At 26.2% G+C, this 24,362-nt stretch overlaps 1 protein-coding gene across 1 annotated transcript in view; it reads left to right on the top strand.

Annotated features, from left to right (window-relative positions):
• Nucleotides 1-24,362, top strand: part of LOC127281957 (discoidin domain-containing receptor tyrosine kinase B) — a 395,594-nt gene that overhangs the window by 327,638 nt on the left and 43,594 nt on the right. Inside the window, exons 9-11 of the mRNA XM_051305982.1 lie at nt 13,348-13,495; nt 19,839-20,018; nt 21,861-22,000. Of these exons, the coding sequence (XP_051161939.1) occupies nt 13,348-13,495; nt 19,839-20,018; nt 21,861-22,000 (468 nt within the window). The remainder of the gene's footprint in view (nt 1-13,347; nt 13,496-19,838; nt 20,019-21,860; nt 22,001-24,362) is intronic.

Here is a 24,362-nt window from a genome sequence, read left to right as displayed (position 1 = left end):
AGTACGAGTCGGTTTTAGTCAGACATAATAAATACAGTTAAAAAATCAGTAGTAAAAGTAAATATCCAGTCAGGCATTTAATAATATTGTAATTTTATCAGTAGTACAAGTCGTTTTTAGTCAGACATGACAAAGAAAACATTTAATACAGTAGTAAAGGTAAATATCTAGTCAGACATTTTTTAATTTTGAAATTTTATCATTAGTAAAAGTAAATGTCTACACTGAAAAAAGGGTTTAGTATTCATAACTAAACGTTTGGTTGGTATTTAAGTAATCAAAATTTTATTGTCGAATCAACAAAATTTTGGTTGTCCCAATCAAACTTTAGTTAGGACAACAAAAATCCTTTTTTTCTAATTTTGGTTGTGTCAAACAAATTTTGGTTGAGACAATTAAAATTTTGTTTATTCAACAAAAAAATTTTGGTTGCTTAAGTACCAACCAAACATTTGCTTGTCAATACCAAAACCTTTTTTCAGTATAAAGAATAAAGTATAAAAATAGTAGTAAAAATTATTATTTAGTCAAGCTACTTAGAATATTAATTTTTAATAGTTAGACTTATGTAAAATAAGTAGTAGAAGTAAATGTTTAGTCAGACAAAATGACTTAGTAGAAAATAAGTAGTAGGAGTAAATATGTAGTCAGAGATTTTATTATTTTTTCAATAGTACGAGTCGGTTTTAGTCAGACATAATAAATACAGTAAAAAAATCAGTAGTAAAAGTAGATATCAAGTCAGGCATTTTATAATTTTTGTAATTATGTCAGTAGTACAGATAAATCTTCTGTCAGACATAATGAATTATTGGGAAAATAAGTAGTAAATGTAAATATCTAGTCAGATATTTTATAACTTTCTCAGTAGTAAAAGTCGGTTTTAGTCAGACAAAAATAAATGAAGTATAAATTAGTAGTAAAAGTAAAAATTTAGGCATAATGACGTATTAGAAAATAAGTAATAAAAGTAAATATCTAGTCAGACATTTTATAACTTTCTCAGTAGTAAAAATCGATTTTAGTCAGACATAATAAATATACTATAAAATCAGTAGTAAAAGTAAATACCTAGTAAGACATTTTATAATATTTGTTTTTATGTCAGTAGTACAAATAAATCTTTAGTCAGACACAATTACTTATTAGAAAATAAGTAGTAAAAGTAAATATCTAGTCGGCCGTCAGAAATAATGTATAAAATAATAATGTATAAAATATTTTTTAAAAAAATAGTAAATTTAAATTAATGTAAAAAAATATCTTTTTTTTTTGTTTTTCAACTAATTTCAATTAAAAAAAAACTTTTTTAAAAAAAAGTTTTATTGTTCTAAATCTTATATACGAGGAGAGAGAGAGAGTTGATAAGTTTGAATTTAATTTGAAACGCGAACTACATTAGGCAAAAAGCTGAGATGTAAGATGAGAACAGTAAATAATGAAGTTTATAAGACGACGACGACGACAACGACGACGATGAGGAAGACGACGAGGACGATGATGAGCGTTTTAAACGATGATGCTGTCACAGTGTGTGAGCGCAGAAAATCGTGTTTGGATATCGAAAAGTTGTCGCTCTGTTTAACTTAGCTTGGGGTAATACTGTTAAGTCCGCGGGGTTGAGCGCTTCGTGATTTCCATCGGAATTTCAATCTCGTTTATATCTGAAGGGTAACTTTAACGCGCTTCAGCGCTCGCCACTGCCGCGGGACGACCACCGTATATCGAATTTTAATCAATCACCTGTAGGGACAGCCAATTCCAAAGCCAATTAACATATTCATTCTATATACATATAAATACACATATACATACACACTACTTTTTCGCCTGATATGCTTTTTCGTTCAAGCTCAACTTGCAATATGCCAACAATATTTAAAAGATAGAAAGATAATTATAACGAAATATAAGTTTCAATAATATTGTATGGAAAAAATAAAAATTTATTTCATTCAAATAAATATTTATTTTATTCAAATAAATATTTATTTGATTCAAATAAATATTTATTTAATTATTTGAGACAATTATAGTACTTGACAATTAAATTTCCGATGGGATTCCGACGGAATTCCGACGGAATTAGGGCTCTAAAATTTTTCAAAAAAAATTAATCGGAAATTCTTTGGAACTCCGATGGAATTACGACGGAATTACGTTGGAAGTTCCGGCGGAATTCTGATAGAACCTCCAGGGGGCACATTCCGGGGAATATTTCCAAGTGGGAGTTTATTTAATTATTTGGTTTCAAAAATTATTTGGTTCAAGTAAATATTTATTTGATAATAGTCAAGTAATCGATTATTATTTAAATTGTTAAAATTTATTTTTCATTGCTCGAATAAAAAAAAATTATTCACGTAAATTATTGTTGAGAAAATTTAACGGGGGAGGGGGCAAAATTGATTTTGACGTTAAAAATATTTATCAACCGAATATCATTATTTATAAATTATTTAAATTCAATGTAAATATTTTTTTTAGATAATCGACTTACCAATCGCGAATTCCCTCGTAGAAGCGATGACAGCATCATCTTTTCATTCTGAAACATTGTAAAAAAAAAAATACTTAATTATTTATAGCAGGAGAATTTAATTTAAATCAATTATTATTATTTTTGTAATTTTATCAATAGTGCAAGTTGGATTTAATTAGACATTATTTATAAAGTATTAAAAACTGTATATTGATTTCTATTAATGACAAAGTAAAATACTTTTTTTTAATATCAGTAGTACAAGTCGGTTATAGTCAGACAGAAAAAAAATAAAGTATAAAACCAGTGCGGTATAAGTAAATATTTCTTAAAAAATATGATCAATTTTTTTCTCATCAATTTTATAGTAAAATTAAATCTTTTTTTGTAAAAAAAACAAAGAAAATACGGAAAAGAAAAAAACAAAAGTGAAAGTAAAAGAAGAAAATTCTTAAATCTTTATAAATTTTTTTCAAGATTTTTAAAGCCAAGACTCTTATCAGAAAAGTTAGAGGCGCCTATCAAGTAAACTTCTATAACTTAATCCGCTTAGCGTCGATTTTAGAAGCTACTAGTTGGTCGAGATTGCCTGTAGGGCAAGAGGTTGAAGCACAAGGGTGCTTAAGGGTTTTGAAGACTGCTTAAAGATACAAACCGCTTACCCACTGAGAGAAAATTAATAGTTTCTACCGTTAACAAAAAAAATATATATATATATTTTCTTTCAACACTTATATAATATTGTATTAAGCCAATGGCAACAAAAAAAACTGATGATTGTTACAATTTAAAATAATATACTCTACTACTAAATAATATACTAATAAATAGCATAGTACTAAATTAATTAGTACTAAATAGCAGATACTAATAAATAGCATACCACTAATTAATATACTAATAAATAGCGTATAGAACTAAATAGCATAGTATTAAATATTATACTACTAAATAGCATACTACTAATTAATATACTAATGATTAGCAGATACTACTAAATTTTATACTACTAAATAGCATACTACTAAATAGCATCCTACTAATTAATGTACTAATTAATATCGTATACTACTAAATATTATACTACTAATTAATATACTAATGATTAGCAGATACTACTAAATTTTATACTACTAAATAGCAGATACTACTATATAGCATCCTACTTATTAATCTACTAATTAATATCGTATACTACTAAATATTATACTACTAAATATTATACTACTAAATAGCATACTACTAATTAATATACTAATGATTAGCAGATACTACTAAATTTTATACTACTAAATAGCATACTACTAAATAGCATCCTACTAATTAATGTACTAATTAATATCGTATACTACTAAATATTATACTACTAATTAATATACTAATGATTAGCAGATACTACTAAATTTTATACTACTAAATAGCAGATACTACTATATAGCATCCTACTTATTAATCTACTAATTAATATCGTATACTACTAAATATTATACTACTAAATATTATACTACTAAATAGCATACTACTAATTAATATACTAATGATTAGCAGATACTACTAAATTTTATACTACTAAATAGCATACTACTAAATAGCATCCTACTAATTAATGTACTAATTAATATCGTATACTACTAAATATTATACTACTAATTAATATACTAATGATTAGCAGATACTACTAAATTTTATACTACTAAATAGCAGATACTACTATATAGCATCCTACTTATTAATCTACTAATTAATATCGTATACTACTAAATATTATACTACTAAATATTATACTACTAAATAGCATACTACTAATTAATATACTAATGATTAGCAGATACTACTAAATTTTATACTACTAAATAGCATATTACTAAATATTATACTACTAAATAGCAGATACTACTATATAGCATCATACTTATTAATCTACTAATTAATATCGTATACTACTAAATATTATACTACTAAATATTATACTACTAAATAGCATACTACTAAATATTATACTACTAAATAGCAGATACTACTATATAGCATCCTACTTATTAATCTACTAATTAATATCGTATACTACTAAATATTATACTACTAAATAGCATACTACTAAATAGCATCCTACTAAATAGCATACTACTAATTAATATCGTATACTACTAAATATTATACTACTAAATATTATACTACTAAATAGAATACTACTAAATAGCATACTACTAATTAATATACTAATAAATAGCGTATAGTACTAAATAGCATAATACTAAATATCATACTACTAAATATTATACTACTAAATATGATACTACTATATAGCATCATACTTATTAATCTACTAATTAATATCGTATACTACTAAATATTATACTACTAAATAGCATACTACTAATTAATATACTAATGATTAGCAGATACTACTAAATTTTATACTACTAAATAGCATATTACTAAATATTATACTACTAAATAGCAGATACTACTATATAGCATCATACTTATTAATCTACTAATTAATATCGTATACTACTAAATATTATACTACTAAATATTATACTACTAAATAGCAGATACTACTATATAGCATCCTACTTATTAATCTACTAATTAATATCGTATACTACTAAATATTATACTACTAAATAGCATACTACTAAATAGCATCCTACTAAATAGCATACTACTAATTAATATCGTATACTACTAAATATTATACTACTAAATATTATACTACTAAATAGAATACTACTAAATAGCATACTACTAAATAGCATACTACTAATTAATATACTAATAAATAGCGTATAGTACTAAATAGCATAATACTAAATATCATACTACTAAATATTATACTACTAAATATGATACTACTAAATAGCATACTACTAATGGATATACTAATAAATAGCGTAGAATACTAAATAGCATGGTACTAAATATACAACTAATTAATATATTAATTTAATAATATGCTAGGAAATAATATATTCTGCTTTTTTTCTACCAACAAGAACTATCATTGTAACATTTTGTTACAACTTCATCAAAAAAATTAATAAATTCAAACCACAATTTTTTCCACTATAAAAATTAAAAAAAAAAAAATTCTTTTGTAAAAATTTGGGAATGTTATATTTTAATTTTAATTTAAATTTTCCTTTAATTAAAGGGAAAATTTTCATTAAACGTAGAAAAATGTTAATGAAGAAATGAATAATACTTTATTAAAAAAAAAAAAAAAAATAAAAGAAGAAATTTTTTTTTCTTTTTGGAAACCATCAAAGATATTACTTTACAGATGATTTATGTTTCAAATCTCATGCACCAGAAAGGATATTAAATAAGAGTGAAATTTTCATATAAGCCATTCGTATAAGGATATTTTGTTCAAAGTAAGTGTTTATATATATAATAGAGTTTGCATGTAGGATGGGAAGGGTAACAAAGGAGGGGGGGAGGGGAATATAAAGATGGGTGGAAGTGGTGAGGTCTGCAGGAAGCGAAATAGGGTGCTGGTGCATGGAGTATCAATTTTATGGAACGATATCGCGTACCCACCGCGCCCTTGTTTATGGGTATATTAATTATTCGTATCGCGTATAGCACGAGACCCGACACCCAGAGAGAGAGAGAGAGAGAGAGTTGTGTGTGCTCCAGTATGCGTCTCTCTAGCGTTTCCATGAGCGTCGATCGTGTAACCACTGGTTCAAGAGAGAGAGAGAGAGAGAGAGAGAGAGACGTGCCATTTTCCAAGTATCGTGTACAATTTGCAAAATTTCTATACACGCAAATCTTGAAGGAAACAAATTTTCTAAAGATTAAATTCAATTTCAAACTCGTATATATATATATATATATATATATATATATATATATATATATATATATATATATATATATATGTGTGCTCTATGTAATTGAAAAAAGTATAAAATTTATTCTATATATTTCGTTTCAATTTAGTTTGTTTTATTACCTTTCGTTTCAATTTAAGATAAAGATCTCTCTGTCTCTCTCTCTCTCCTTAGTTTCTAAAGAAGAAAATTTATACTTGATTCCCAGCTTCTAAAATTAATGCAACTTTAAATTCTCTTCGTGCAATTTTGAATTATAAATTTAAAGTGTGGCAATTCAAGTTAATAATTGTGTACAATTAATAATAATACACGTAATATATTATGATGATTTTCTTTTTTTTTTTTTTTTTTAGTGGAATTTAATACCGTTAGTTATAGATAATTTTGTGTGATTTCGATTTTTTGGGATGAATATTAATATTTTTTTTTGTAAATTTTAAAATGTACTTATTTTTATAATACTGATGTTGAAATATTTAATTAAGATTTATGTTTAGGGTTGAGATTAGATTTTATTTCTTATAGCTCCATTAAAACAGTATATGCAGTATAATAAACGTGTTTTATGATAGAGAAAATTTAATTAAAAAAAAAAAAAGAATGTGTAATTTTTGGTAAAAATTATATTAATAAATGTTGCTTATTTGAAAAATTGGGAAATTTTTCCTGTCACAGAAAATTAAAAGGCATTAAAATAAGCTTGCAACGCTTATTATTTTAATGCAATTTTGATTATTTTAATCTATTTTGGTATTAAAACACCGTCCGGGAAAATTTAACTTTTTTTTTGACCCACAAATAAATCCAATATTTTCGGAAACTAGGACCAAAAAAAATTTGAAAATGACAAGATATCTTTTAAAAATTATTATTTTATAAAACTTGGTATCTGGGGATTTTCGGGGTCGCTGATTATTAATCTGATGTCAGATTTTCAAAAATTCAAAATGTCGGATCCAATATGGCGGTGAAAATTTTAAGAAGTTAATAATTTTTTATTTTATATCCGCCATTTTGAATTTTGAAAATTTAACATCTGATTCGACATCAGCGACCCCAAAAAACCCCTAGATACCAAATTTTATAAAAAATTAACAACTTCTTAAAATTTAGACCGCCATATTGGATCCGCCATTTTGAATTTTTGAAAATCTAATATCAGATTAATAATCAGCGACCCCGAAAACCCCCAGATACCAAGTTTTATAAAATATTAATAATTTTTAAAAGATATCTTGTCACTTTTCATTTAGGGGTTGTTTTCACCCCTAAAAACCACAAACGACTTGATCTAGCAAAACGTCCAGGCACGGGTATTTTTTTTTTTGGGTCCTAGTTTCCGAAAATGTTGGATTTATTTGTGGATCAAAAATCGTAGTATTAAAAAACAGTAGACCAAGTAAATATATAGTCAGACTTTTCAAAGTTTTGTCATTTTATCAGTAGTACAAGTCAATTTTTATCAGAAATTAATTTTGTTAATTTTATCAGTCGGTTTTTAGTCAGACGATAATGACAAAAATTTTCAAAACAGTAGTAAAAGTAAATATTTAGTCAGACATAATGACTTTTTAGAAAATAAGTAGTAAAAGTAAATATGCAGTCAGACATTTAATAATTTTGCAATTTTATCAGTAGTACAAGTTGTTTTTAGTCAGACATAACAAAGAAAACATTTAGTACAGTAGTAAAGTGAAATATGTAGTCAGACATTTTTTAATTTTGAAATTTTATCAGTAGTAAAAGTAAATGTCTACACTGAAAAAAGGGTTTAGTATTCACAACCAAACGTTTGGTTGGTATATTTAAGTAACCAAAATTTTTTTTTGTTGAATCAACAAAATTTTGGTTGTCCCAATCAAACTTTAGTTAGGACAACAAAAATCCTTTTTTTTCTAATTTTGGTTGTGTCAAACAAATTTTGGTTGAGACAATTAAAATTTTGTTGATTCAACAAAAAAATTTTGGTTGTTATATACCAACCAAACGTTTGCTTGTCAATACCAAACCCTTTTTTCAGTATAAAGAATAAAGTATAAAAATAGTAGTAAAAATTATTATTTAGTTAAGCTACTTAGAATATTAATTTTTAATAGTTAGACTTATAAAAAATAAGTAGTAGAAGTAAATGTTTAGTCAGACAAAATGACTTATTAGAAAATAAGTAGTAGGAGTAAATATGTAGTCAGAGATTTTATTTTTTCAGTAGTACGATACGGTTTTAGTCAGACATAATAAACACAGTAAAAAAATCAGTAGTAAAAGTAAATATCAAGTCAGTCATTTTATAATTTTTGTAATTGTGTCAGTAGTACAGATAAATATTCAGTCAGACACAATGAATTATTGGGGAAAATATGTAGTAAAAGTAAATATCTAGTCAGACATATTACAAATTATGTAATTTTATCAGTAGTAGAAGTTGGTTTTAGTCAGACATAATGAATAAAGTTATAAAAACAGTAGAAAAACAAAATGTTTTTAAGCATTTTATAATTTTATCAGTAGTTCAAATCGGTTTCAGTCAGACAAAAATGAATGAAGTATAAATTTGTAGTAAAAGTAAACATTTAGGCATAATGACGTATTAGAAAATAAGTAGTAAATGTAAATATCTAGTCAGATATTTTATAATTTTCTCAGTAGTAAAAATCGGTTTCAGTTAGACATAATAAATATACTATAAAATCAGTAGTAAAAGTAAATGCCTAGTAAGGCATTTTTTTGTGGGTCAAAAATCGTGTCAGACAGTGAAATAAGCAAAATTGGATTAAAATAATAAGCGTTGCATTTTATTTTAATGCCTTTTAATTTTCTCTGTTACTCTTTAAATGTGAATTAGTAAAAATATTAACTAATTTCAATTGAGTGACTTATGATTTGCATTTGAATTAGTAAAATTTAACTAATAGTGAAAAATTTTAGTAGTAAAAATTTGAACTAATTTGAATTAGTAATTTTTTGCTTTTGAAATAGTAAAATTATTATTTATATTATTATATATTATTTATTTATATTATTATTATTATTATATTATTATTTATAGTTATTATTGAACAAATTTGAATTAGTAATTTTTTGCTTTTGAAATAGTAAAAGTTAACTAACATTACAAAAATTTATCGAATTAATAAAATTTAACTAATTAAAAGTCAAAAAGTACGTCACTGATTTGAATTAGTTAAAATTTTTTACTAAAAGTAGAGAGTTCCCAATTAATCATTATTTATTTTATTTGAATATAAATAAAATTGAGTCACAATTTTATTTTATATTTCTTCTTTAGTATATATAGTTTATATAATATTGCAAATAGAGAAAAAAAAGAGAGAGAGAGAATGAACAAGTATATTGTCAACGATTGTCATACGTGTGGGACATACATATATATATATATATATATATATATATATACTATGAACTAGATAGCATGCATCGTAAACGGAAAAGCTCATGGAAACGGCACGAATCCATTTGCACTGTATCTGCATCGGGAAAATATCAAATGGCTGATCGCAACGTAGGAAACGTCACGGACGAGATACGCGCCAGCCATAAGCTATCGGTCAACAATTTTTGCTTCGTTAACTTTATCCTCGTCCAATACCTAAAATGTAACTTCACTGTCCTGTAGAGAAAAATTCAGTTTTTTGCAACAACAACTAAAAAAAAAAAAAAAGAGCTGCGTTATGATTATTCAATGCTGTCATATTGAATCTTGTGTTTTATGAAAAAAAAATCCTTTTTTTTTTATTTCTTTTTGAAATACAATTTCCATCTCTATTTTATACAATAAATAATAATAATAATAAAATATTTATATTATATTTATTTATTAAATTAAAATCGAAATATATAATAAATGTCAAAAACAAATAGTCTGGAATAATTTTGTATACAAATTGGATATATAACGGATAATTCCGGCAAATTCATTATATTGGGTATTGTAGCGCATTACATTGACTACAAAAAAAAAAGGGGGATGTATGTAATTTCGATTCATTTGCAATAAAACAACTTTTCGGACGATTCGCTTTTTCCTCTATATATATATATATATATATATATATATACCAATTTGAATAAACGTAGTAGAACATTGAAAACATTTTTATTGAATAATAGAGGGTGGAGGGTGGGGGGAGTATGTGATCAAAATTTTCCAGTGGAAAATACTTTCCCCAAAGGGCAGAATTTCACAAACTGGATTAACGTAAAATCGGAAGACCAAATCAGACCGAAAGTTCGTTATTGAAAAATGAGAATGAAACCAACATGAAAAGTGGAGCAAAAAATAGTTTCATTTGATTTCAACGATTGTAAAAAACTTTCATAACGTTGAAAATAGAAGAAGAAAAAAAAAGTGAAATGCAACAATAAAAAAAAAAAATGATTACAAAAGGTGTTAGAGGTTCAGAAAACGTTTTAACAAATTCGTTTCGATGACGAATTTTTTTTTTGGTGAATGAATTTTCAACAGAAATGAAATATTACGCTCAAAAAATTTTTTTTCATAAATAAAATTACAAAAAAATAATTATTGAAAAAAGAATAAAAAATCGACTTGTACTACTGATAAAATAATAAAAGTTTTATTTGTATTTTTAAAAAAATATTTTTAGTAGTACGAGTCAATGTTTAGTGAGACTTGGAAAGTTTTGTAATTTTTTCAGTAGTACAAGTAAATATTTAGTAAGACTTGAAATTTTTATGATTCTATCAATAGTAGAAGCAATAATAAAAATTTTTTAAATGTCTGACTAAACATTTACTTTCACTACTGGTTTTTAATTAATATTTCTTATATCTGACTAAAATCGACTTGTACTACTGATAGAAATACAAAAAGTCTGACTACTTATGACCTTGCACTACTTATTTTCTAATAAGCCATTATGTCTGACTAAACATTTACTTTTACTACTGATTTTATAATAAGTCATTCTGTCTGACTATTAATTTACTTTTACTACTGATTTTAATGTATTTATACTGACTGACTAAAACCGATTTTTACTACTTGAAAACTTTACAAATATTTGACTAATTATTTACATGTACTACTTATAAAATTATATAAGTTTTCTGGATTTTTAAAAATATATTCATTAGTACAAGTCAATGTTTTGTCAGACGTGCAAAGTTATGTAATTTTTTCAGTAGTACAAGTAAATATTTAATCAGACTTAAAAAAATTTATGACTCTGTCAATAGAATAAGCAAAAATAAAAAAATTTTAATGTCTGACTAAACATTTACTTTCACTACTGGTTTTTAATTAATATTTCTTATGTCTGACTAAAATCGACTTGTACTACTGATAAAATACAAAAAGTCTGACTACTTATAACCTTGTACTACTTATCTTTTAATAAGCCATTATGTCTGACTAAACATTTACTTTTACTACTAATTTCATAATGAGCCATGTCTGACTAAATATTTACTTTTACTACTGATTTTTTAATTTATTTATTATGTTTGACTAAAACCGACTTGTTTTACTTGAAAATTATACAAATGTTGAACTAAATATTTATATGTACTACTTATATAATTATAAAAGTTTTTTCAAATTTTTGAAAATATGTTGAGTAGTACAAGTCAATGTTTTGGCAGACTCATAAATATTTTTGTCAGTAGTACAACTGTTTAAAAAAACAGGTAAAGTAGAACAAATCCGTGTTTTGTCAGACTTGCAAAGTTTTGTAATTTTTTCAGTAGTACAAGTAAATATTTAGTCAGAATTAAAATTTTTATAATTCTATCATATGGTAGAAGTGAAAATACAAAAAATTTTAATGTCTGACTAAACATTTACTTTCACTACTGGTTTTTATACATTTTTTATTAGGTCTGACTAAAAACAACTTGTACTACTAATAAAATTTCTAAAAAGTAAAGAATCTTACTAAATATTTCCTTGCATTACTGAGAAGATAAGAAAAATACAGAAAATCTAACTGAATAGTTTACAATTTCTATTAATTGTGTCTGAGTAAAATCGTCTTGTACTACTGATAAAATTTCCAAAAAGGTAGATAGTCTAATTTAGTACTAATTTTTGATTTAGTTATTATATTTGATAAAAAATTTACTTATACTACTGGAAAAATTTAGAATGTCTGATTAAAAGTTTATTTTTTGTACTGGGAAAATTACAAATAATTTTGAAAATCGAAAATTTACGTATTTTTGGACAAAAATATTATGCATTTTTTTTTGTTATGGATTATTTATTATTATTTTCAATTATTATTATTATTATCATTATTATTTATTACTATTATTATTATTATATATTACTATTATTATTATTATAATTTTCCTGATTTGTTGTTTTAAAAATAAAAACATTTTATTCATCAACTATAATGTTTAATATAATTTAAATCAGCAATAAAAAAGAATAAGATGGTGAAATCTAATTTTCCTGATTTTTAACGTTAAAATTTACATTTAAAGTGAAGGATTTTTTTTTTTGGTATACAGCAGGACATTGTATATATACTAATCGAAATGAGGGAAAATGAGGTCGAGCTCCATAAGAATTCTTCTTAGATTCATAAACACGCTCCATTGACCATTGTCGTTTGCTATTGAGTGCACTTTCCTAATTAACCAATTCAATTTGAATAGCTCGTTTAAAATTCATTGAGGGCCATTGACTGACAAGAGTAGTAGTGCGTTTATCGGCTCTTGCCTCAAAAACGAATTTCCCTCCTCCTCCTCCTCCTCTTCCTTCTTCCCCTTTCCCTCTCCCTCCACCCTCATCGACAAGTACTCTTATATATTTTAAGAAGAAATAAATATTTGCATGTTTATATTTAAAAAAAAACGAAAAATTTTTAATAACTACTCACAAATTTTTTGTAAAAAAAATTTAATAAATTATCTCTACATTTATTAATTGAATTTTTTTAGTAGAATTTCTGATAAAGAAATTCAATTTTTATTTATTTTATTTGCATATAAATAAAATATAAAAATAAAATTAATAAAATTTTTTTGTTTCAGTTATTAGTGGGTAATAATAATGCGAATGAAGAGAAGGAACAAATTTTCTATCCACCGATAATAGCGACAAAAATCCGCTTTATACCATATACAACTCACATACGTACTGTGTGTATGCGAGTGGAACTTTATGGTTGCCCTTGGAACGGTAAGTGAAATTTATATTTAAATCTTCACTCTTGCTTTCTCTAGAGTTTTACCCTCTTTTAACCCCCCCCCCCAAAAAAAAAAAAAGAAATTTGTTTTCATATTCATGCATTCGTAAAACGGATAAAAAATTGCCTTATCGACTTTCATATCTTCCCTCGGAAATATGCTTTTTTATGTAGTGAGGGACGAGACAATGATTTAACGTTGATTTCTTAGCGTTAGGGATAAGAAAATTTTTTTCTGTATTAACACAATTTTTTGGTTACTATGAAGGGAATTTGTTTGGTTTAAACAAACCTCAACCAAATTTGATTGATTCAAACGGAATTTAATTGATTCGAACGACATTTGTTTGACTAAAACAGAATTTAATTGATTCGAACGGAATTTAATTAATTCGAACGAAATTTAATTGATTCAAATAAAATTTGTTTGATTCAACCAGAATTTGATTGATTCAAATAAAATTTGACTGATTCGAACAAAATTTGTTTGATTGAAACAGAATTTAATTGATTCGAACGGAATTGAATTAATTCGAACGAAATTTAATTGATTTAAACCAAATTTAATTGATTCGAACGAAATTTAATTGATTCAAATAAAATTTGTTTGATTCAACCAGAATTTGATTGATTCAAATAAAATTTGACTGATTCGAACAAAATTTGTTTGATTGAAACAGAATTTAATTGATTCGAACGGAATTGAATTAATTCGAACGAAATTTAATTGATTTAAACCAAATTTAATTGATTCGAACGAAATTTAATTGATTCAAATAAAATTTGTTTGATTCAACCAGAATTTGATTGATTCAAATAAAATTTGATTGAATCGAACAAAATTTGTTTGATTCAACCAGAATTTAATTGATACGAACGGAATTTAATTAATTCAAACGAAATTTAATTGATTCAAATAAAACTTGTTTGATTCAACCAGAATTTGCATCATTCAAATAAAATTTGTTTGATTCAACCAGAATTTGATTGATTCAACCAGAATTTGATTGAATCGAACAAAATTTGTTTGTTTCAAACAGAATTTAATTGATACGAACGGAATTTAATTAATTCTAAAGAAATTGAATTAATTCGAACGAAATTGAATTAATTCGAACGAAATTGAATTAATTCGAACGAAATTTAATTGATTCAAATGAAATTTAATTGATTCAAATAAAATTTGTTTGATTTAACCAGAATTTGATTGATTCAAATAAAATTGGATTGATTCAAACAGAATTTGATTGATTCGAACGAAATTTTATTGATTCGAAAGAAATTTAATTGATTCAAATAAAATTGGATTGATTCAAACAGAATTTGATTGATTCGAACGGAATTTAATTAAATCGAACGAAATTTGTTTGATTCAAACAGAATTTAATTGATTCGACCGGAATATAATTAATTCGAACGAAATTTAATTGATTCAAATAAAATTTGTTTGATTCGAACGGAATTCAATTGATTGAAATATAATTTGTTTGATTCAAACAGAATTTGATTGATTCGAACGAAAATTGTCAGATTGAAACAGAATTTAATTAATTCAAACGAAATTTAATTGATTCAAATAAAACTTGTTTGATTCAACCAGAATTTGATTGATTCAAACAGAATTTGATTGATACGAATGGAATTTAATTGATTCAAATAAAATTTGTTTGATTCAACCAGAATTTGCTTCATTCAAATAAAATTTGTTTGATTCAAACAGAATTTGATTGATTCGACCTAATTTAATTGAATCGAACGAAATTTCTTTGATTCAAACAGAATTTGATTGATTTGAACGGAATTTAATTGAATCGAACGAAATTTCTTTGATTCAAACAGAATTTGATTGATCCGAACGAAATTTAATTGATTCAAATAAAATTTGTTTGATTCAAATAAAATTTGTATGATTCAAATAAAATTTGTATGATTCAAATAAAATTTTTATGATACGAATAATAATTTAATTGATTCAAAAAAAAATTGTTTGATTCGAATAAATATTTATTTGATCGGAACAAAAAAAATTTGTTTGATTCGAATAAATATTTATTTGATCCGAACAAAAAAAATCTGTTTGATTCGAATAAATATTTATTTGATCCGAACAAAAAAAAATGACAAAAATAAATCCAATTATCTCAAAAAAAAACTCATTTTACTGCGTAATTTATTTTGCAGATAAAAAAATTTTAATTTGTCAATGTAAGATTATAGTTTATATATATATATATAGATATATACAACAAAATCCTGATTGACATATACAAAAATCAAATAAAAAAAAAAGTGTCGCTTGTTAAATTCTGCATTTTATCGGAAATTTTATTTTACACTTTTGGCGATAAAGGGATTGATTGGAGAGACGTGAAAATCTGAATAATCTTCTAATTGGTAACGTGTTTTTGTTATTTTTTTGTTTGTTTTTTTTCAAAAATTGGAAATCAATTTTTTTCTATATATATGACATTTTCGACAATTTTTTTTTTTTTCACTAACTATTCTTTATTTGATGAGTATATATCCGTCATGCGCGTATATCTGAGATTAAGTTAGATTTATGATGGCCCGACGATGGTGCAGCTGGGTCTGCATTAATCCAGTCCGAAATGGTCCAGCGAATAGCCATAGCCTCGCGCAAGCACGGCCATCTGTGCTTTTGACTGGTAGCTGCCATTGGTCCATGAACCACCTCACTCTCTCTCACTCTCTCTCTCTTTCTCTCTCACTCCCGGAAATACAGAATAACGTCAAGCGATAAAAGAGAAGGGGCAATGAAGTTAATTGACATTCGGATAGCCATGCCTGCTGAGCGTAAATTTAATAAAGCTCCAATTTTGTTTATTTATTAGCAACTCACGCTTCTTGGAACTCGAAAAAAAATTATTGCCTCTCATTTTTCAAATCTAGCAAAAAAAAAAAAAACACAAAACCCCCCTCTCGTTATGTGCGAGAAATATTGTTCCATATTTTCCTATATGGAATTTTATTTCTTAAAGGATTTTAATTTTCTCATTTTCCAAAGATTTTCAATATTCTAATTTTAATATATACTTCAATTATCATAATTTTCAATAAATTCATATTTTCATCTCTCTATAAATATTTATTCACACACACATACACACATAAATATAATTGTGCGGCAAATCAATTGAATGAGTATTGTATTACATATTTCATATATAAATTCGTTGAAACGTGAAATAAATAATTTATTGAAGCAATGAATGAAAATTTACAGTGTTTTTTTTTTTTTTTTTTTGACCAACGATGATAAATGCGAAAAGTGAAATAAACAAATAATGGTCAATAATTGGCAAACATATCAAGTAAAATTGTTTAATTTATATTTATTTATCGAACCAAATTTTTGCTGTAAAAAATAAAACATTGACAGAGAATTGTATTTTGAAATAAATTAATTTAAAAATAATAATTGATTTTCGATTCTTTGTTCTCGATTTACTCATATTCTCAAAAGGATTCACTAAATTCCAATGCTTCATCTCGTTTAGTTCATTCAAAGTTGATGGCTCGTTTTACACATAGAAACATGAGCTTAACTGTCACAAACATTGCTCTGTTTATCTCTATATATATATATATATATATATTGTTATATTTATTTCACTTGAATTGAAAAATAAAAAAAATACAAATAGAAAAAAAATTTAATACTTTGTCAAGAAAATGTCATATATATAGTGTGTTTTTTTATCTCTTTTCTTTTTTTTTCTCCCCCCATTTTTTCTGGTAACAAGAAGTTTGTCATGAATATTTAAAATTAATTCATGGTTTTGTTCACAATTTGAATGTAATTAGATAAAGTATCGCGGTTTCTGAAATCGTATTACGATTCCCTCTCTTGATAAATCTTCTCTTCATCCTGAATAATCCATGACATCCCTTTTGCGAACAAATCTGCAGAAAAGCAGCGTGAAGGAGGAAGATGTATATTTGATTAACTTCGTGCAAAAAGTTATAATTCATCGCTCTCTATCTCACTCTCTCTCTCTCTTTCTCTAAAACTGACAATTTTCACTGTCACTGGAAAATTACCAAGTGGCGTTTACATTAACGAACTGACTATGATTTCCCATTTTTTTTTTTTTTTACAATTTAATCAGACATTAGTTTCCTTCGTAAGATTCAATTATTGAAATAACAAGAGAGGGAATCGGATTACTTAAAAAAAATTTTTATGATTCTGTCAATACTAGAAGAAAAGTTATAAAAAAAATTTTGAAATGTCTGACTGAACATTTACTTTTACTACTGATTTTTGTGGGATATTTTTTATGGCTGACTAAAATCGACTTGTACTACTGGAAAAATTATAAAATTTCCGACTAGATATTTACTCCTACTACTTATTTTATTTTTTTATTTTTTATTTTTATTTTTTAATGTATTTATACTGTCTGACTAAAACCGATTTTTACTACTTGAAAACTTTAGAAATATTTAACTAACTATTTACATGTACTACTTATAAAATTATAGAAGTTTTCTAGATTTTTAAAAATATTTTCAGTAGTACAAGTCAATGTTTTGTCAGACGTGCAAAGTTATGTAATTTTTTCAGTAGTACAAGTAAATATTTAATCAGACTTGAAAATTTTTTACGATTCTGTCAATAGAAGAAGCAAAAATAAAAAAATTTTAAATGTCTGACTAAACATTTACTTTTACTACTGATTTTATAATAAGCCGTGTCTGACTAAATATTTACTTTCACTACTGGTTTTAATCAATATTTCGTATGTCTGACAAAAATCGACTTGTACTACTGATAAAAATACAAAAAGTCTGACTACTTATAACCTTTTACTACTTATTTTCTAATAAGCCATTATGTTCGAGTAAACATTTACTTTTACTTCTGATTTTACAATAAGCCATGTCTGACTAAACATTTACTTTTACTACTGATTTTTTAAATTATTTATTATGTTTGACTAAAACCGACTTGTTCTACTTGAAAATCATACAAATGTTGGACTAAATATTTATATGTACTACTTATAAAATTATAAAAGTTTTTTTTTGATTTTTAAAAATATTTTTAGTAGTACAAGTAAATATTTAGTCAGCCATCTAAAATTTTTATTATTTCATCAATAGTAGAAGTGAAATTACAAAAATTAGAAATGTCTGACGAAATTTTACTTTCACTACTGGTTTTTATACATTTTTTTATTAGGCCTGACTAAAAACGAATTGTACTGCTTATAAAATTACCAAAATAAATATTTACTTGTACTACTAATTTTACCATTATGCCTGATTATATATTGACTTGTACTACTTTAAAAAAAATTACAATTTATGACTAATCGTTTATTTTTACTACTGTGAAAATTCAAAAAAAAAATTTTGAAAATCGAATATTTCCTTTTCCTCAGACGCAAATATTATGTCCGAACAAGCAATGGACAGAAAGATTTCGGAGCAATTTTCAAAAATTGACCAACTAGAAATTATCAAAAAAAAAAATCGTGATTTCATTTTCAAAAATTTCACCGAAATCTTTCTGTCGATTGTTTATTCGGTCATTTGTAATTTCGGACAAATGAAAATTCTGCCTCTATAAAAAGTAGGACAAACAAAAAATTCGGGAAAATACAAATTCGGGCAAATAAAAATTTGGAAAAATAAAAATTCTAACAAAGAAAAATTCGGGAAAATAAAAATTCGGACAAATAAAAATTCGGGAAAATACAAATTCGGTCAAATAAAAATTCGGGAAAATAAAAATTCGGACAAATAAAAATTCGGGAAAATACAAATTCGGTCAAATAAAAATTTGGAAAAATAAAAATTCTAACAAAGAAAAATTCGGGAAAATAAAAATTCGGACAAATAAAAATTCGGGAAAATACAAATTCGGTCAAATAAAAATTTGGAAAAATAAAAATTCTAACAAAGAAAAATTCGGGAAAATAAAAATTCGGACAAATAAAAACTCGGACAAATAAAAATTCGGGAAAATACAAATTCGGTCAAATAAAAATTTGGAAAAATAAAAATTCTAACAAAGAAAAATTCGGGAAAATGAAAATTCGGACAAATAAAAATTTGGGCAAATAGAAAGTTGAACAAATTAAATTAATAATAAATAAATTTTAATTTGTATTTTTATTTATTTATTTTTTTTAATTGAGAGAAAAAAAATTTTGAGACTACCAAAAAGAAAGAAAGAAAGAGAAAAATAGAGAAAGTGAGAGAAAGAGAGAGAGAGAAATATCTTATCCTCAACTTTTGGAAGAAAAATAAACTGACCGATACACATGAAGGAGAATTTGATACGAGTTTGATATAATTTGATTTCAGAGGGACTAGTTTCGTACTCGATGCCTCAAGGAATTCAGAGAGGTTCGGAAGTCGACCTCACCGACAGAACATACGATGGTCAAGAAGACGCTGGCTACCTTTCTGGTGGTCTGGGTCAATTGGTGGACGGGCAAAAAGGTCCGGATAACTTTAGACTCGATGTCAACGGTAATGGGAAAGGTAACATTGCTTCTCAGTGTATGTGATTCCCTGAGTTTCCTTACGATTTCCACAGATATTCTAACTTCCTGTCAATTTAAACCCTCGCTTGACCAATTACTAAGAGTCAAAACAAAAAAAAAAAAAAACTATTTTTTTTCAAATTTTCAAAATTACGAATGAAAAAAAAAAAGTGGAAAAACTTTCGAGAGATTTTTTTAATAAAAGAAAATTCTTTTAGAATTGAAGGAGCATTTCTACGTAAGTTCGTCATCCACAAGGCAATATTGCTAACCCTATTGCAAAGTAGGCTGTTGTGGAAAATACTAAAGGAACTAGAATTCAGTGATGGAGGTAGAAAGAGAGAGAGAGAGAGAGAAAACAGGCTCGTTGCACTCGAATCTGTTCCAATTTACATTTATATTGAACCACAAGCTGAGCGAAGTTGCTCTGTTTACTCGTTCTCTAGATACATTTGTGTCTTTTCCATTTCAAGTGGATATTTTGGTGCCTTACCACCGGCAGCAGCAACGCATGTGTTTTTCAATGTAGTTGCACTTTATGCTTCGTGATTTGAAATTCTGAGTAAAGATGGAAAATGACTAATATAACCAACTGACACTGGCAGCATTTAATCTTCTCTAGAGGAAAAAAAAAAAATTTCTATTCATTTAAAATTTAAATCCTAAACAAAATTTCGTATTTAAATTCCTAAATCCAAAAAAAAAAATCTCCAACTTTATTATATAAATGTCGATTTCTAATATTTGAATATAATCAAAACTTGACAAGTAATTAATAGCAAATTTACCACCAAATATATAGAAGTCTATATTGAGAGAAGGAAAATTGGTTCATCGATCCAAGTTTCATAACTTGAAGAGAGTTCTCCAAATTGTTTTCAAAAAAAAAATTCAATTTACATTTTCTCGAAAAAAAAAATCCAATAATTTTGCTTTTAATTATTCAAAATTTCTTTTTTTTTTTTTTATTAAATATTTATTGTCAACTAAAATGGAAGATTTCAAAATATATTCAAATTGAAAGAAATAAAACTATTGGACCATTTGAATAAAACTGTTTCATATGGAAATATTTATTGAAACTATATTGGATTTTTTGATGATGAACAATTTCAATAGAAATATAAATTCATTGAAACATTTTTTTTTTTTTTATTTTGGAAATAGAATTGTATGGTAAATTCAATTGAGGACGATAAGAGATAAAATTACCCATAATTATATAAGGGCTGTATATGTATATATATATGTGTGTAATGGAGACTATTAAGTGGTTATCTTAAAAGGAATGTCTGCAGAATTCCAAGTAATGGCGGATACAAGCCAAAACAGATAACTATTTACTCGAGGAACGATGTAAAGGAAAGCTTATATGAAAGTAGATGGGAGAGGGTGTAAAATGATATCGTGAATGTCAAAGCCCCTAAAAGTTAATACTGAAAAGAATTACTTGTTATATCTGCTATTAAGTGGAAAATATGAAAATATTAAAGTTGGACACTTTTTTAATGGACCAACAGCATCCGACCTACAATGGACCGAAGTGGAGAACAAATTCCAATTTATTTTCACTTCAATTTCACTTTACTTTCACTACACTTTTACTACACTTTCACTTCGCTTCAAAGTGAAAGTGAAAGTGAAAGTGAAAGTGAAAGTGAAAATGAAGTGAAGGTAAAATTAAGTTACAGAACTGAACCCCTGACTAAATATTTACTTTAATTACCGATTTTTTAGTTTAGTATTTAGTTTTTCCAAAAAAAAACCAATTAGCTCTACTAATAAAATTACAAAATACAATAGAAATGATAGAAAAATAAAAATTTTTTCTTTGTTGCAGGATACGAATGGGTCGGTTGGAGAAATGACACCTGGAATGTGCTTGAAAAGCCTGTGGAAATAACATTTGAATTTGATTATGTTAGAAACTTTACGTCAATGCATCTTCATACGAATAATTTTTTCACTAAAGACGTTCAGGTAATTAATAATTTTTAATATAATTACATTTATTGTAACATTAAATCTTCATTGAACATACATTGGACCTACTTTGAACCTACACTGATTCTACCTTAAGCCTCTTTATAACCTTTATTGAACCTACTTAAGACCTTCATTAAACGTACATTGAACGTACTTCGAATCTACTTTGAACCTAAATTAAAAATATATTAAACCTACTTAAAAACTACATTGAGCCTAATTAGAATCTACATTAAACCTGCATAGAACCTACTTAGATCCTTCTTGAAGGTAATTTAAACCTAAAATGGACCTAATTTATACCTACATTAAGCCTGCTAAAAACCTACTTAAAACCTACGTTGAGCCTAGTTAGAATCTACTTTGAAGCTAAATTAAATCTATATTAAGCCTACTTAGAACCTACATTAAGCCTAATTAGAATCTACATTGAGTCTACTTAGAACCTACAATGGACCTAATTTATTCCTACATTAAGCCTACTTAAAACCAACATAAAACCTACATTGAGCATAGTTAGAATCTACTTTAAACCTGAATTCAATCTACATTAAGCCTATTTAGAACCTACATTGAGCCTACTTAGAACCTATATTGGACCTAATTTAAGCCTACTTGAAGCCTATTTAAAACTCACATTTAGCCTATTTAGAACCCAAATTTAGCCAACTTAGAACCTATATTAAAACTAATTTAAACCTACATTAAGTCTATTTAGAACCTACAGTAAATCCATATTAAGCCTACTTAGAACCTACATTGAGACTACTTAAAACCTATATTGAGCCTAATTTGGATCTATATTAAACCAACATAGGACCTACATAGAATCTACTTTGAGCCTACCTTGAACCTACATTGGATCTAATTTAAACCTACGCCTAACCTACATAAAACCTACATTAAGCCTAGTTAGATTCTACATTGAACCTAAATTTAATCTACATTAAGCCTATTTATAACCTACATTGAGTTTACTTAGATCCTTACATTAAGCCTACTAAGATTCTACATTGAACCTACATTGGACCTACTTGGGTCCTACATTAAACCAACTTAGGACCAACATTTAACCTACTTAGGACCTACATTGATCCTACTTAGAACCTAAATTGGACCAATTTAGAACCTACATTGATCCTACTTACAATCTACATTGAACCTACATTGGATTTAATAAGAACCTACATTGATCCTAATAAAAACCTAAATTTATTCTACTTTGATCCTATTTAGAACCTAAATTGAACCAATTTTGAACCTACATTGATCCTACTTAGAATCTACATTGAACCTAGTAAGAACCTACATTTATCCTAAATAAAACCTAAATTTATTCTACTTTGATCCTATTTAGAACCTAAATTAAACCAATTTTGAACCTATATTGATCCTACTTAGAATCTGCATTGAACCTACATTGGACCTATCAAGAACCTACATTGATCCTAATTAAAACCTAAATTTATTCTACTTTGATCCTATTTAGAACCTAAATTAAACCAATTTTGAACCTACATTGATCCTACTTAGAATCTGCATTGAACCTACATTGGACCTATCAAGAACCTACATTGATCCTAATTAAAACCTAAATTTATTCTACTTTGATCCTATTTAGAACCTAAATTAAATCTACTTTGATCCTACTTAAAAACTACATTGAACCTACATTGATCCATCAGAAAACCTAAATTGGACCTTATTTAAACCTATATTGAGCCTATTTAAAACCTGCATTGAGCTTACTTAGAACCTATATTGGACCTCATTTAAGCCTACTTGAAGCTTATTTAGAACCCACATTTAGCCTACTTAGAACCTGTATTAAACCTATTTTAAACCTACATTAAGTCTATTTAGAACCTACATTAAATCCATATTAGGCCTACTTAAAACCTATATTGAGCTTAAGTTGGATCTACATTGAACCAACATAGGACCTACTTAGAATCTACTTTGAGCCTACTTTGAGCCTACATACATTAGATCTAATTTAAACCTACTCTAACCTACATAAAACCTACATTAAGCCTAGTTAGAATCTACATTGAACCTAAATTTAATCTACATTAAGCCTATTTAGAACCTACATTGAGTTTACTTAGAACCTTACATTAATCCTACTAAGATTCTATATTGAACCTACATTGGACCTACTTGGATCCTACATTAAACCAACTTAGGACCAACATTGTCCTACGTAGGACCTACATTGATCCTACTTAGAACCTAAATTGGACCAATTTAGAACCTACATTGATCCTACTTAGAATCTACATTGAACCTACTTTGGACCTAGTAAGAACCTACATTGATCTTAATTAAAACCTAAATTTATTCTACTTTGATCCTA

Source organism: Leptopilina boulardi, unplaced genomic scaffold (assembly GCF_019393585.1).
Source record: "Leptopilina boulardi isolate dan_hultmark-lab unplaced genomic scaffold, ZJU_Lbou_2.1 LbouV2_278, whole genome shotgun sequence".
In the NCBI taxonomy this organism is placed as follows: Eukaryota; Metazoa; Arthropoda; class Insecta; order Hymenoptera; family Figitidae; genus Leptopilina; species Leptopilina boulardi.
The sequence above is the reverse complement of the archived record's forward strand: the minus strand, read 5'-3'. Positions and strand labels throughout refer to the sequence as shown.